At 44.9% G+C, this 16,444-nt stretch overlaps 1 protein-coding gene across 1 annotated transcript in view; it reads right to left on the reverse strand.

Annotated features, from left to right (window-relative positions):
* Positions 1 to 1,157: 1,157 nt before the first annotated feature.
* The window catches only part of LOC113936285 (NACHT, LRR and PYD domains-containing protein 2), a 43,557-nt gene continuing 28,270 nt past the window's right edge, over positions 1,158 to 16,444 (reverse strand). The window contains exons 4-10 of the mRNA XM_035724921.1: positions 12,582 to 14,162; positions 11,025 to 11,195; positions 8,690 to 8,857; positions 6,804 to 6,974; positions 6,316 to 6,486; positions 4,167 to 4,334; positions 1,158 to 1,461 (exon numbers count right to left, since the gene is read on the reverse strand). Coding sequence (XP_035580814.1) covers positions 1,158 to 1,461; positions 4,167 to 4,334; positions 6,316 to 6,486; positions 6,804 to 6,974; positions 8,690 to 8,857; positions 11,025 to 11,195; positions 12,582 to 14,162 — 2,734 coding nt within the window. The remainder of the gene's footprint in view (positions 1,462 to 4,166; positions 4,335 to 6,315; positions 6,487 to 6,803; positions 6,975 to 8,689; positions 8,858 to 11,024; positions 11,196 to 12,581; positions 14,163 to 16,444) is intronic.

Here is a 16,444-nt window from a genome sequence, read left to right on the forward strand (position 1 = left end):
TATGTGGAATATAAGGAATAGCCCAGAGGACCAGAGGGGAAGGGAGGGAAAACTGAATGGGAAGAAATCAGAGAGGGAGACAAACCATGAGAGACTCTTGACTCCGGGAAATAAACAGGGTTGCAGAAAGGGAGGTGAGTGGGTAGATGGGGTAACTGGGTGATGAGCAATGAGTGTTATATGCAACTAATGAATCAATGAACATTTAAAAAAAGTTTAAAAATAATGATGTGGTCAGATTTGTACCTCATAAATAACAGGCTAGATTAGAATGGGGGTTGACAAACTATGGCTCATGGGCCAAAGCTGGCCTGTTGCCTATTTTTATAAATAAAGTTTTATTGGAACAGAGCCACACCTATTCATTTAAATATTATCTATGGCTGTTAGCACACTACAACAGCAAAATGGAATCATTGTGACAGTGACCATATGGCTTACAAACCTAAAATATTACTATCTGGCTCTTTGCAGAAAAAGTTTACTGACTTCTGGGTTAAAATATCCTAAAACTGGAGCACCTAGTTGGCTCAGTTGGTTAAGCGTCTACCTCTGGCTCAGGTCATGATCTCAGGGTGCTGGGATCAAGCCCTGCGTCAGGCTCTCTGCTCAGCGGGAAGTCTGCTTCTTCCTCTCATTCTCCCTCTGTGCTCTCTCTCTCAAATAAATCTTTAAAAAAAATAATAAAAATTAAAAAATATCCTCAAACTGATTAAGGAAGCCACAGGCCACACTAATCATGTAGACTCATCAAGCATCTATTAAATTTGACCCAGAAATACCTGAGCTAGGGCAGAAAAAAAAATGAAAGAAACCAACATAGCCATCTATGAAGTAGTGATATTTTTTTCCTAGACCAGTATCCCTAGTGTGAAGATAACTCTAAATTAGGTCTTGGGCACATTAATAAGTACAGCTTCAAACAAAGTTCTTTGCCTTTTATTATGCTTGTGTCCTTGTGAAATAACAGACATTTTGACATAAACTTGGTATGTGACTTGTGCAGAATTTCTCATAAACCAGAGAGGAAAAGCCAGTGCTAAATTCTATATTTTGATCCAGTAATTCACATGTGACCCTCTAGTTCATGGTGTGTCTTAGAGATATCAGATCACCCCCTTCAAGACACATAGTCACTAAAGACGGTCTCAGGGTGTTCAAGACAGGAATTCACAACATGGGGACAGGCTTGCTTTGGCATCACTGCATTCAATGGTCAGATTTGGATTGTGATCTTTCACATCCTTCAACAGCTTCTGGATTTCCACGCTAGATTCATCTATCTCCAACCTGAGTATCTTTAAGGGGCTGTTATTCTGTTTTAAAGCCTCAAAGAGCACCGTTATTCCACTTTGCCCCAAGATATTCTGGCCCAGGTCCAGAGTTTCCAGCCTCTGAGTGCTGATGAGAACAGATGCAAGGCCTTGACAACAGGAAGAAGTGATGGAACAGCCACAGAGCCTGTGGGGAAAGAGCACAGAAACCCAGTCAGTTCTTTCTTAGAACCTACTGTGTTACCAGGCACACTCTTGGCTTGCTGGGGAACTAGTAGTAAAAAATTTTTTAAAAAAATAATAGTTTTCTTCATAGAGCTTATTTTAGTGACTTCCATCAGAACATTGAAGACCGTGGATGATGGCACTGGAACAGGATTAGGGTAAATTGGCCAGAGAAGGATTAGGTAGCTTTATGGTGGTTGGTAAATTCTTCATTGGGAAAGTGATAGGAGAAAAAAGTGAAAGAAGGAGAGTGAGCCATTATGGTAAGTGTGGGATGTAAGCCAGTGAAGCTGAAATGCCCAGCTGGAAAAGAGTCTTGTAAACTGCTGGAAAAATCTTCAGATTTTATCTGCAGTGGCCTGGGGAGCTTTTGAGTCTTTTGAAATAGACGTGTCCTGGTCCAGCTTGCAGACTGAAACAAACCTGGAAATCAAGGACCAACTCTGAGACTGCACAACACTCCATGTGAGAGTTGGCAGCCCAAATGAGAGCGTTAGCACTGGAAGTGTAGATGGTCATCTGCTCGGTATCTGGAAGGAGATGCCTCAAAGTGATGTGAATGTGAGGTTGTGATATAAAGGCAGGAAGAAAAAAAAAAAAAAACAGAAGCCTTCGAGTTGGTGAAGAGACAAACACTGTTTCCTCCTAGACCTTAAAGTGAATTAATTATACTCAGTAATGTGAAATATATTAGCATCACCTCCATCCCTCATCTCCTTGTCCCAGAGCTCTTCCAGACTAAAAGATGCATTTGCCAGTGGAGGGCAGAGGGTGGGACCATTTAGGGTAAATATGCCTCGTGCTAGCTTATATAGAGTCCAGTGGGCTGACCCATGTTCCCTCAGCCATGGACCCTTGAGCACTCCACCACCTGCACATCTATATGCCGCATCACTAACCATCCTTCTGCTGCCCCAGGCACTATAATAGGCACTGAAGACACAGGAAATGCATCCCATTCCCTCAGAAATAAAACAATCGATAAATGGATTAACAAGTTGCAGTATATTCCTACAATGGGATATTGTTCCACCATATAAAGGAATGAGGTATTTATGCCTGCTACAGCATAGATCAATCTTGAAAATACTATATTTACTGAAAGAAGCCCAACACAAAAAGCCACTTATTATATGTATGACTCTCTTTATATGAAATATACAGAATTAGTATGGATAGCAGGATAGGTACAGAATGGAGACAAAGCAGAGGGGTCTGGAGGCCCCATTTGGGGTGACCAAACAGATTGTAAGTATTCCAAAGTTACCGAGTTGTATACTTTAAAATGGCTAATTTTAGGTGAATTTCACTTCAATAAAAAAACTAAACAAAAAATTATAGTTCTACGAATTGTGCCATTTTCCAACCCAATCAATAGAGAACAGAGCACTTCAATAGGATAGTCAGGAGATCTGGAACTATCAAAGCTAGTTTGTTGTCCCCCATAACAGCCAAGGTGAGAAGTGAAATATTAGCAGATAGCCCTGCAAACTGCAGGGTCTGAGTGCTCTAGTCAGAAAAAAGGAAACCAAACAGTAAGAACAAAGACCTTGTGGTGGAAAGGAATGGGGTGTGTTCTGGGAACTGAAAAGAAGCTGGTTGAAGATGTGCCCCAAGGTGGGGAGAAAAAGCCGAGATGAAGTTAGAAAGGGGCTCGGGCATAGGGAACACCCTGAGATTTGGTAACAAATGTTGATTCATGTGTTTGCTGCATAAAACTTTGTCATGAGATTGACAAGCCCACAATGTAACTCCATAAATGCAAGAAGTGCACCATTGTGAGAAGTTGTCCTATAGACGAATCATGCATACCATGAGGGGAAAATGGAATGTCAGAAGTCACGGCTAATAAGTATCAGATGGGATCTGAACCACATTTTGAAGTCAGAGACCCTATTCAATATGCCTGCTATGATGCAGAGTCCTTGTGCCCCAATTGAAAAAGATAGACCCCAACCTGTGGACACTGTGGATTTTCTTGTTTAGCATCTTCCAACCTCTAATTCAAGGGAGCTCAAACTTAGAGAATATTGGAATCTTCTGGAATATCTCTAAAGATTTTGATGCCAGGCTCTACTTCTCCTGAATTTAATCAATTTTGTGAGGAGTCTGACCATTAAGAATTTTAAGAGTTCTCCAGGGACGGCCAAGACATAAAACAAAAATCGCCATGTGTTCTGGTGTTCTTTCTCATCTCTACAAGACTAGGGAAGCATTTACATGACCCAGATTCAGTTTACATTAGGGTTTTAGTTGTAAAATACATTGCATCAATGAGTTGCATTTGATGGAGACTTGTGAGGGAGAAGTGATGCACAGCCCACCCTCCTGTTGGTGAAGCCACTGCATTTCCTGGGGGCAGTAACCATCCATGGTCCCCTAGGCACTGAGCTGGGACAGGCCCACTGTGCCCTGCTCACTGGATCCCAGCAGAAGCAGTATGCCCCTGAAGCCCACTCCTCTGGAGGTCGTCCCCACCTGCATCCCACTCCTCCAGGGCCTCTGAATGACTTTGAATACAGGTAACTGGGTGCTTACAATTTCTGCAGGGATTTACCTCCTAAAGCGGAGCAGGAGAGACACTACTGCAGTCTACATTCTAAAATATCTAAAATATCTCAGATAAACTATCTCCAAAACACCTTAAAAATGAGCAAAAGTACCTACCCTAGACATCTTAGGTTACAATTTGGCTTCTTCAAGGCCTCACAGAGAAACCACGATCCAGTAGCTATGGGATTGAGACCCAGATCCAAGTTTGTTAAGCTCGAATCTTCTTGGAGGAGCTTTGAGATGTACCTGCAGCCGCGTCTGGTTATGTTGCAATGAGATAACCTGCAAAGACAATCCCATTCATCTGTGACTTACGCCCTGTGAGGTGGTTGTTACTTCCAAGAGCACACACCTTCTACTGCAAGATATATACGTTCAGGTAGGCCTGTATGTGAAAACATACAAGTGAAATGATGATGACTACATCATTCCCACCCTGCCTAGGTGGCAGAAGGTTACACTGGCCTTCGCCCACCACCTTTTATAAATTGTGGAGAAGCAGACGCACATCTCCAAAGACACAGATTTTCCTAAAGCAGCAGCATAGCCTATAGGTCAAGAACTTAGGCTCTGGGGTCAGACAGACCCAAGACTGAATCTGAGGCCCCTATTATGCTCTGCATGGTTAGGTTCTACTTCTTTCCCTTTAGAGAGAGGTGTTTTATGTTTTATTTCATGTCTTGTATTTAATCGTCTGAGCAGAATTGTGGCACACCAAAAGCTCAACATCCCTGATATCTTAGTGACTGGGCTTCTCATTTAAACTCTGCAGACTCTCCTACAAGCTTAGGCTTCTAGGAGTCCTCCAGCTGGGAGGCCAGACCACATAGGAGGATGGTCACATGGTAAGTTTAGGCAGGTGGGTCTGCAGTGGACCCTCCCAGCCCTATGCCCCAAGCATGGCACAATTGCAACAGAGGCTGTGGATCCTGAAGTGCCACTGTTAAGAACGATGGAGGTTGACTAGACCAAAGGACACCATGCTTCATAGTGTGTGAGATCCTAAAGTCATCAGTGAACCTGAGGCGTTTGGGGAGGACGATGGTATAAAAGTATAAGATTAAGTTTTGTATGTTGTCTAAGTGGAGGCTTGATCCAATGTTGACTCTATGTATTTAAAGCAATGATTGCTGGCAACTCAGTTGATAGAGGGGCCTTCATACCTACCACACAGATGTGACCACATGCAAGCTAAGTGGCTAAGCACTGGTTTCCCAGTTAGTAAATCTTAAATAAAAGTAACTATATCATGAGGTTGTAAGAATTTTTTAAAAAACCTTTGCAAAATTTGGTAGAGTCCCTCATATACAGTGAGTGCTTGATGAGGACTGGACATTTTTTTATTGTCTGTTTAGATGCCTAAGCCAACTCTCAAGATAGGATGTCACTATGTAGACAGCCCTGTGAAGTTTTATGTTCTTCGTATGTCTACCTAAACAGTATTCATTAGATGTTTTCATTTTCTCTGTCCACCACCAAAAGCTGAATACTTGTTTTCTCTTTTTAGTCTTAAATGACTGGGGCATGTCTGGATTAAGGGATATCCTAGATTAATACAGAGTTTCCAGGACCAGCTGGAAGCCGTAAAGCTAAGGGGCAGACAGAAGTTTCCCAGTAGAACAAGAGCCTCAGAGAAATCAAAGCCAAGAAAAAATTTCTGAACAGAAATAAGCCTCATACTCTACACAATCTCTTGAATGTTACCCTAACTATGTATGCTTCTAGTGGGAACAGGTACTCCATGCTGGGCTTGTTCCCATATAACAAGGGCAAATGACAGCCCATGGGGCAAATCCAGCCCACCACCTGTTTTTGGTGAATAAAGTTTTATTGTAACACAACCACGCTGATGTCCTTACATGTTCACTCAGCAACGGCACAGTTGAATAATTGCAAAAGAGACCATATAGCCCACAAAGTCTAAAATAATTACTATTTGGCCCTTTGCAGGAAAAAAAAAAATGTATTGAGCCCTACCACAGAACTCAATCCATTCCCAGTTATGGGAAGAAATAGGTCATGTGAACTTTAAAAACATACACAAAACATCAGACCTGAGAACCAATTGGTTATCCCAAATTCCCACCATAGGAAGAGGCAAGAAGGTAATCCCTGCCTGAAAGACATGCAAATATTAATATCTGTTTCTGCCTGTCCTTTCCCTAATTTATGCCAGGATCTTGCCAGTTTCATTCAAGTAGAATCATTAAGTGCTCTTCTATCTCTCCTACCTGAATCCCGGTGTGTGCACACACAGACTTACACCAGATTCTGTAGTTGACAGTCGGGGTAACTCAGACCCTCACACAAAAGCTTCACCCCACCATCCCCAAGGTTGTTGTTGGCCAAGCACAGGTGCGTCAACCTCTGGTTGACAATCAAAGCAGAGGAGAGTTCCTTGCAACAGGCTTCTGCAAGGTGACAGTTTTCCAACCTGCAAAAAGCACCACATAATTGGCAAGATGGTTAGAACATTTCCAAAGCCCAACCTCCTCAGCTGACAGCCCTTCTTGTTAATTCTATACCCTCTATATATTGTGCTCATGACCAAAGCCTGAAGGACCATGAATGAGAAAAGGGCCAGCAAAATGCATGAGTCATCCACCTGGGACCAAAACTGGGAACTGGGTGTCTACATCAGTAGGAGGTCCCATATGGGTTGCCCTGTACATCCAGTACTACCATTGCTCCTCCCCGTGTGGTCCCAGACCTAAAACGGAGATGCTCCTTGGGAAGAAAGGCGGTACTTACAACAGCCTCTGCAGGAAGCACTTTGGGTGTCTCAGAGTCATGCACAGCAACTTGGTGCACTCGTCCGGGAGCTCACTGGCTGTGAGATCCAGGCATTTCAGGGACTGGTTGACTTCAAGGGCCGAGGAGAAATCAGCCCACTGCTGAGTGGTGTCAGAACAAGACCCCAGCCTGTGGGATAAATGGGGGGAAAGTCATTCTTCTGAGAGGACAGAGAGACCACATCAGCTTATTATGTTTCCCTGAAGATTATACCCTTGAGTTCTATTTCATCCTACTCCAGTAGGTGCTCAGCCCTGGCCTGAATTGATCTCCTTTGCTTCTTCAATTATCCCCGCTGCCATCTGATCAACATCCAACATCATCTAAGAGAAAAAAAATCTGTAATATAAGTATGCATGTAGTTTCACTACTGTGGCTGTTATTTCTCAAACCCTACATTTTATACGATCACTTTCCCTGCCTGAGTGTGTCCCGATTAGGACAGACTTAGATTTAAATATGCAATTCTATAGGGAAAAAATTGATGCCTGATACTCAGAAGGGTCAACCTCATGAATTATTAGGGAATATGCAAATTAAAACAAGGAGATACCATTTGACACCTGGGCAGCCAGGTCCAAAATTTGTTGAGTTTAAGTGTTGCAAAAATAAAAATTGGGTACTCCTTCTGTTGATGAGCATATGAATAGAGTACAGCTGTTTTGGAGATCATTGAGGAAATCCATTAATCCCTTATACCGGGCTTTAAAACCCAGCTACTCTTGCACACAAAGATCAGACTACAGGACTCTAGTACACGTCTGTTGTTTGCATCACACTTTTACTATGTTCAGAATATTTGCAAATTACTAAACCTTTGTAATATCTTTCCCCATCTGTGCTTTGCAGGGAGACAATACCTTCATGTCCAGCAATTAGAGAATATAATCCATCCATATTCTGTGCCCAGTAGAATGTATGTCATAGGTAAAACTGGGAGTTCTTAAAATGAATACCTTTCTTCCCTCAGATTAGCCTATATAATAAGGATGTCCTACGTTTACTTAAGTAATTGGAACACAGGGTGGAATGTGAAGGGTCTCAAATCGTGTGAGCACAAATGGGAGATTCTGAGTCAGCTATTTGTCTTTTGGAACTTCAGTGGATCCACTTAAAACATCCATTACCAAAACTTCAGAGCAACAGATGTTTTTCTAAGTAAATGAGACACAGCATCAGAAATCATCAATATGGTAAGAGCTACCTTTTGTGCCTGGCCCCTATGCAAAGCAGGTCACATCAATTCTTAAAACCCCGCTTTATGGATGAGGAAGCAGCTCAAAATCCTAGTGGTCATAAATGTTAGAGCAAGGATTTGAGCTCATTTCCAATCCAAAAAAAAAAAAAAAAATCTGTGCTGTTAGCCAGTATTGCAGGCTGCCACTCAACTAAATGGAGGGAAGGAAAAAATGGTCCCCTAGACACAGGTAAAGACAATCAGAGCCCTCACTAGGAGGGCTCACTGAGGAATGGCTCAGACCAGACATACCAGGACCCAGGACAGTGGATTCTTCTGCAATGTTCCTGAGTGGTCATGATGGATGCTCTGAACCACAACGGGTAGACAACACGGGGTCTAAAATACCAAGTCCCCAGGCTAGAGGGGGATGCAGAATTCTGGGTGTTCCTTTGCCCTCGGGGCTCACTCTTCAATGCACAAGACAAGCTGGCTGGAGAAAGAGAATGTGGATGGGCTTTCTGCCTCTGTTTGAGACTATGTCCTCTGTTTGGCATGGTGTCCTGACATGTGGCTCTGCCTTCCTTCCAGTTCAGCCAGAAGTGCAGGGGGACAGAGGAATGCACAGCATCCCCCGGCTGAGAAGAGCAAGGACTGTGAGATCTACCTCAGATACCGCAGATTGCATCTCGGGTGCCTCAGAGTCTCACACAGCAGAAGCAGCAGCTTGTCACTGTGGACGCCACCTTCCAGGACCAGGTGCGTCAGAGTCTTCTTACCAACAAGAGCTAGACACAAGTCCCGGTAAGCATCAGCAGGGGAAACATTTTTAATCCTGGGAAAAAATGAAAAGGGATTCCGTCTTGAGTGCTGTGAACACAGGGAGAGGAGTGGTCTCCAGACAAGGTGGACAATGGGAAGATGGTCAAGAAAGCCCCTGATGTGAAGGGCAAGTTAACAGAGGGACAGCTGGAACGAAGAGAAGCAGGGACTGCAAAGAAGGTAGTCTGTGGTGGTGGGGGAAGATGGGTCAGATGCTGGAGGGCTTGGTCTCCCTTGTGACCTGGCTCATGCTGTTCTTCAGAGGAGCCATCTAGCCTCTCCCTGAGTTTTGTGTCCTACCCTGTATCTCCTTCAGCATTCAGCTCCCAACCTCCTCCTCCTCAGTGCCTGACTTCTCCTAGCAAGAATAAGTATTTCTTACTATCGCCCCACGCAGCCATTTGCATTCCCACAGATCAGTTTCCACTTAGGTTACACTAGGTTATCGTTTATGAGTTAGCCAATAAATTAGACTCTTTGAAGGTGTGGACCATGAAGAGTTGGGGGTTTTGTTTGGTTGGTTTTTTTATTTCCCTCTCCGCTAGCATGAACGTGGAATTTCAAATAGGATTAAAATAAATCCTAGGTGGAAAAGAACATAGATTTTCTCTAATCCAACTGTGGGCTTCAAGAAATAATTCAGCATTAAAAAAAAAAATAGTAAGATTTTTTTCCGGCACCTGGACTGTGCCACCTTCTTTAGAGTAAGAGTCAATCAAGCTCATGTTATACATAATGAATCTAGCCCATAAGTGATCCTGTGTGCATAGCAGGAATAAGTGGGAAAGCAGTTTCTCAGGACCTCTTTTTGAAGCATGCTTAATGCATCCTAATTTGGGATAGACTCCGCACATACCATTATTGCCCACTACCCTCCTATTTCAGATGTTCATTTTCACTTGAGTTCTAGAGGCTCTTCGCCTGTTTTTAAGTTGTACCTCCAAACCTGGCAATCCATCCCCCTGTTGGCGGGGGGGAATGGATACTCTCTTCTCCCTAAACCCACACTTCTTCCTAAACCCACAGTTGCTCTTATGACCCTTGACCCTTCATTGTCAGATAATGAATGTTCCCTGCAGCTTATCCAAAAGAGGCTTCAAAATGAAATTTTCAGCACAGAGAGAACCAGATTAAGGGGGATGCCAGCCTTTCAGAACCTCTGCTTACATTGTCCTAAACTCTTAGCAGAACAAATTACAGGTGCCTTCTAATTCTTGTTTCTCATGTAAGGCCTTGAGCATTACAGAGCAATGTAAACTTTCAAGGCCATACAGAAGAAATTGCTATCTTTGCTGACACCAACCCATGTCAGATTTCATTGCTTTGAACACACAAGTCCCATGGCATTCTGAGACAAGCAAGTCAACTGATGTTTGGCATAGGTATTTATCCCAAGTAAATAGCACATTTTCAGGGGCTTAATTAAGCTTTCTAAGGCATGTTGTTCTAAGGAAGTGGGGGGAGTTTCAGTAATGTATCCGTCTGTAATTTTGAACAGAACTTACAAAGTTTATCACTTGGACATGTGTCGGTTGAACCTTTTAAACCCTAACAATCACCTGCCCAGGCGGCTCCATCATGATTTGCTTCTGCCCTAACCTACCTTACTCAGACTCCTCTCTCAATCCTGTTCCACACACTGGTTATAAATTCATCATTGCCTCGCCGACACGTTCTTTTTTTTTTTAAGATTTTATTTATTCATGAGAGACAGAGGAGGAGAGAGAGGCGGGGAGAGAGAGAGAGAGAAGCAGAGGGAGAAGCAGGCTCCCAAGGAGCAGGGAGCCCGATGCGGGACTCGAACCCAGGACCCTGGGATCATGACCTGAGCCGAAGGCAGACGCTTAACCATCTGAGCCACCCAGGTACCCCTCGCCGACACGTTCTCATTCATGTATTTAAAACTGTGCTCTCTGGAATATTTCCCCAGTTCCCACCAGGTGTCCTTCTGATATGCATGTACCTGTTTCCCACAGGCTGAGTTTCAAATATGCAGATGTATGGAAACATCCAAATTTCATGACAATAACTCAATGCAACATACGATTCTCCCACTAGCTACCATTTCAATTCTTTGTGTTCTGAGCACCTGGTTGGTCAGAGCCTGGTCAGGCATTCAAATACTGCTGCCACATTAAAAACGCCTGGGGATCATCGTTACAGGATTGGTGTCTACTTACACCAATTTCTGGAGATGACAGGTGACACGGGTGATTTGCTCACAAAGAATCCTCACTGAGGAGTGACTTAGGAAGCTTTGGCTCACATCCAAGAAGCACAGATTCTCATTTGAACTGAACACCGAGCAGAGATCAATCCAGAGATGGAGAAAGACATGGTCGTGCTGTGACCTAGAAGGAAGGGATGGACCAGAGCACCTACTGAAAAGCATGTATGGGAGAAGTAACAAGAACTGATAGACAGTCCCCCAAAGGGAACCACCAACAAAATGAAAAGGCAGCCTACAGAATGGGAGGAAATATTTGCAAATCATATACCTGACAAGGGGTTAATATCCAAAATATATAAAGAATTCATACAATTCATTTAAAAAAACTGATTTAAAAATGGGCACGGGGTGTTATACACAACTAATGAATCGTTGAACACTACATCAAAAACTAATGATGTATTAGAAGTTGACTAATTGAACGTAATAAAATTTTTTAATTAAAAAAATGGACAGAGGAACTGACTGGATGGTTTTCCAAAGAAGACATCCAGCTGGCCAAGAAAAGATGCTCCACATCACTCGTCGTCAGGGAAATACAAATCAAAACCACGATGAGCTATCATCTCACACCAGTCAGAATGGCTGTCATCAAAAAGACAGGGAGTAAGTGTTGGGGGGATGTGGGGAAATGGGGATCCTCGTGCCCTGCTGGTGGGACTGTAAATTGGCACAGTTACTATGGAAAACAGTATGGAGTTTCCTCAAAAAATTAGAATTACAGTATGACCCAGCAATCCCATTTCTGGGTATTTGGAGAAAATGAAATCACACTTTTTTTTTTTTTTGAAATCACACTCTTGATAAAGTATCTGTACTCCCACATTCGCTGCACCATTATTTACAACACCCAAATGTGGAAGCAACCTAAGTGTCCACTGATAGATGAATGGATAAAGAAAATATGGTATGTGTATCTGACAGAATATTATTCAGCCACAAAAAAGGAAATTTTGCCATTTGTGACAACATGGATGGATCTGAGGAGCATTAGGCTATGTGAAATAAAGTCAGGCAGAAAGACAAATACTGTATGATCTTACTTCTATGTGGACTCTGAAAAAAAAGAAAAAAACCAACCAAACAAAAAAACCATGAGTTTCTAGAACAGATGGGTGGTTGCCAGAGGCAGGGTCAGAGTGGTCAGTAGGTACGAAGTTTCAGATCGAAGTCCTGGGGATGGTGGAATGGGTACAGTATGGTGGCTCTAGTTTAAGGAAAGGATAAAGAATTGTTAAGGAAAATATGTGAGGTGTCTAGAATGTCTAGGGATGCCCTGGACTTGTGCCCCACAGGTAAGCTATACCACTGAACAAAGTAAAGTTCCACCCCTAATCTGAGCATCGTGCTCCCCACCTTGAATGGCAAGCTGGCAGAAGAAATTCTGGCAAGAAGAAAATTCTGACCCTAAGCCACAGGGAGCAGGACACTCTGCCCTGTTCCTAATGCAGCAGGGGATGAGGCTGAAGAGGGCGACACTAACAGAGTGAACAGGGCAGGTCCTTACCGGTCAGCCTGAGCCTCTGATTCCCATGCAGCGTCATTCTCCAGGAACATCCCCTTTTCTACCCGCAGCCGTATTTTCTGCAAGTTTTCACAATGCTTGAGGCAGAATGCTGCGTGCACCATGTCCGAGGTATCTTGCAAATGCAGGGACACTTCCGTGACCTGGGCCATGGCCTCCTTCACAAGCAGCTCCTCTTGGGATTCATAGAGACAGTACAAAATCTCCTTTGTGTCGGTCACCGAGGAGAAGGGTCTGTTCTCGGCGGACCTTATTCTGCATTCCAGTAGCTCCTGCTTGACCTCCGTGGACACCGGGCAGCCAAACGTGGTCCCCAGCTCCCTGGCCCTCTTTTCATTGGCGAGGCCGAATAGGAAGCGCCCCACGGGGGCCAGGTGGGGGTTCTTGAGTCCTTCTTCCTTGGACAGCAGCCTCTGCACACCCCCAATGTTCCAGCCGGGGCTCCCCGCGTCTTGGTGGTCCTCGCTGCCCAGAACGTAGAGCGCAGCGGCCAGGAACTGCTGGACGCTCAGGTGGACGAAGCAGTAGCAGCCCTCACAGTCTCTGCCCTTCTGGAGGATACTTGTGTCCAGGAAAGGGCGCAGGTCAGACTCGTCCATGCCCAGCCTGCGCAGGTCGTGTCCATCGAACACCGAGGTCTGCGCCCACGTGCCCTCGGCGGCCAGCAGGCACAGGGCACGCAGCGCAGCCGCGAGGTGTGGACCCGGGCAGCTGCCCTGCACCGGTGCGAACCGACTGCAGAGAAAGCACAGCAGCAGCGACGTGGCGGTCTGGCAGGTGGGGCGGGGGTCCTCGGCCTCGTCCATCTGCAGCCTCAGGCAGGTGCACACCATCCAGCACACCGCGGGCGCCGCGCCCATGCGGAACAGTGCCGCATTGCTCTTCATCAGGTGGAAAGCGCGCAGCGCCCGAGCCTCCTCTCCAAAGTGTCGCAGGAAATACGCCCTCCTGTCGCGTTCTGAGAGCCCTTCCATCTCCACCAAGAGTGGGCGCTCCACCAGGAACCGCAGCTCCCTCAGGGCCTCGGGCCGCGTGGTGACCAGTAGGGTGGCCGTGGGTAAGAGCTTTCTCTTCAGCAAGCTCCCCAGGAGGACAGGCGCAGGTCTCTGCGTCCTCCAGTCGCCACACAGGTCGTGCACCAGCGCCCCCACCCCCGAGGGCACGCGCAGCTCCTCAAAAGCATCAATGACGAACAGGAGTTTCTGCGCCTGGGCGAGGACCTGCGGAAGGGCATCCTGCAGGTCTGGGGCGCTCTCGGCCAGCACCTGTGCGAAGGAGCACGTCCCCTTGCGGCTGAGCACCTTGCAGCTGAGGTAGAAGGCGCGGGGGCAGGTCTGTGCGAGGTTGTCCTGCGTCCAGTCCAGCATGCACTTCTTGGCCAGAGTGGTCTTCCCGACGCCCGCGGGACCGTGCAGCACCACCGTGTGTGACTTTCGCTGTGTGGGTGTTTTGGAATTCAAGAAAGATAAGAACCTTTGGCTTCTCTGAGTGACGTTGTAGTGAAATTCATCACCATTTCCTGGCGAAAAGGTCTTCAGGATAGAAGATTCCTCCATTGCGTTTCTACTTCACTCCTCTTCACCTGTAGTGATATGGGTTGGGACAAAGTTGGGGTGTCAGTGATGATACTCACCTTGAAAATACACTTTGTAAAGGACTGGAAACGAGGAATACCAAGAACAGGCAAGTTATCTTGCGTGCTACCAAACAGCAAACTTCTAAGACAGTACTGAACCACCTGGCTTTTCTAACCAGCAAGTCCCCTTCTGCTTCCCCCAGCTTCCAGTTGTCCAGTCTTTTTTTGCACTTTTGCACTTTGTAAAATACCCATGGGGGAGAGCTTGACCCATAGGGTTATCTGTACTTTGTAGATCATGTATTGTAGATTAAGAGAACTTTAAATATCTTCATTTTCAAAAAAAATATTTCATTTTTATTACGGTAAAAATATGCATAAAATGTTTAACCGGTTTAAAGTGTACAATTCAGTGGCATTGAAAACAACCATCATCTTAGAAAGACATGTATCATATGACCTCACTGATATGAGGAATTCTTAATCTCAAGAAACAAACTGAGGGTTGCTGGAGTGGTTGGGGGTGGGAGGGATGGGGTGCCTGGGTGATAGACATTGGGGAGGGTATGTGCTACGGTGAGCGCTGTGAATTGTGCAAGACTGTTGAATCACAGATCTGTACCTTTGAAACAAATAATGCAATATATGTTAAGAAAAAAAAGAAGAAGAAGATAGCAGGAGGGGAAGAATGAAGGGGAGTAAGTCGGAGGGGGAGACGAACCATGAGAGACGATGGACTCTGAAAAACAAACTGAGGGTTCTAGAGGGGAGGGGGGTGGGGGGATGGGTTAGCCTGGTGATGGGTATTAAAGAGGGCACGTTCTGGTGGAGCACTGGGTGTTATGCACAAACAATGAATCATGGAACACTACATCAAAAACTAATGATGTAATGTATGGTGATTAACATAACAGTAAAAAATTAAAAAAAAAAAAAAAAAGAAAACAACCATCATCTTGTGCCAGAACATTTTCATCACCCACATAGATACCCGGACTCATGAAGCAGTCACTGCCCATTTCCCCCTTATCCGGGCTCTGGCTACCACTAATCTGCATTCTGTTTCTGTAGATTCATCTACTTGTGAAGTTTCAAGTTTATGTGGAAATGAAAAGATATAAAATAACGCCACTTGCAGAGAAACAAGAGTTGGAAGTCACTCCAGAACATGAGGGTTTAGACTGGGAGGAGACATGGTGACACACACTTGCTTCACCCTAGTACTGACCCTGGTAAAGACTTACTATAAACTAGAGCAAATGACAGGAAACTGGTGTAAGGTACACAAAGGACCCATGAGACAAGGGGGCCAGCTCACTAGAGACTTGCATCCTACAGCACAGAGTCAGCATCCTACGGCACAGAGCTGTGGGAAAGAGCAGTCTTCCATAAATGGTGCTGCATCAATTGCATATCCACACAAAAAATAAACTCAGATCCCTGCATCACAGCACACACAACTGATCGGAGATTGATTATAATCTTAATTGTGAGAGGCAAGTCAATAAAGCTCATAAAAAGAAAAATAAAGACTATCCCCATTCTTGGAAATAATCAAGATAATGTAGCAGCCGTAAAGGTAAAAACTGATCACCCAAATTTGATTTTAAATTGGGACCTTAGGTGGCTCCTGGGTGGCTCAGTCGTTAAGTGTCTGCCTTCGGCTCAGGTCATGATCTCAGGGTCCTGGGATCAAGCCCCGCATCGGGTTCCCTGCTCAGGGGGAAGCCTGCTTCTCCCTCTCCCACTCCCCCTGCTTGTGTTCCCTCTCGCTGTGTCTCTCTCTGTCAAGTAAATAAATAAAATCTTAAAAAAAAAAATTGGGACCTTAGGTTTATCCAAAAAAAGAAAAAAGCCTGAAAACTAAAAGGACAGCATCAAGCTACAAGCTGGGAGGATACGTACTCAAAAGACATATATTTTGAAATATATATTTTCAGAAGGAACGTAATGCATGCAAGGAATTCCAGCGAGTGTGTGTTAAAACAAAATAGAACTCCATGGAAAGAAATCAGAAAATTGGAAAAGGCACCTCAAAAAAGAGAATGACCAATAAGCACACAGAAAAGGCATTCGACCTCTTTAGACCTGAGGGAAATGCAAATTAAGAACCTAATGATATGGGACGCCTGGGTGGCTCAGTCAGTTAAGTGTCTGCCTTTGGCTCAAGTCACAATCCCAGGGTCTTAGGATCAAGTCCCGAGTTGGGCTCCCTGCTCAGTGGAGAGCTTGCTTCTCCCTCTCCCTCTGCTGCTCCCCCTGCTTGTGC

The sequence above is a fragment of the Zalophus californianus genome, chromosome 17 (genome assembly GCF_009762305.2).
Source record: "Zalophus californianus isolate mZalCal1 chromosome 17, mZalCal1.pri.v2, whole genome shotgun sequence".
In the NCBI taxonomy this organism is placed as follows: Eukaryota; Metazoa; Chordata; class Mammalia; order Carnivora; family Otariidae; genus Zalophus; species Zalophus californianus.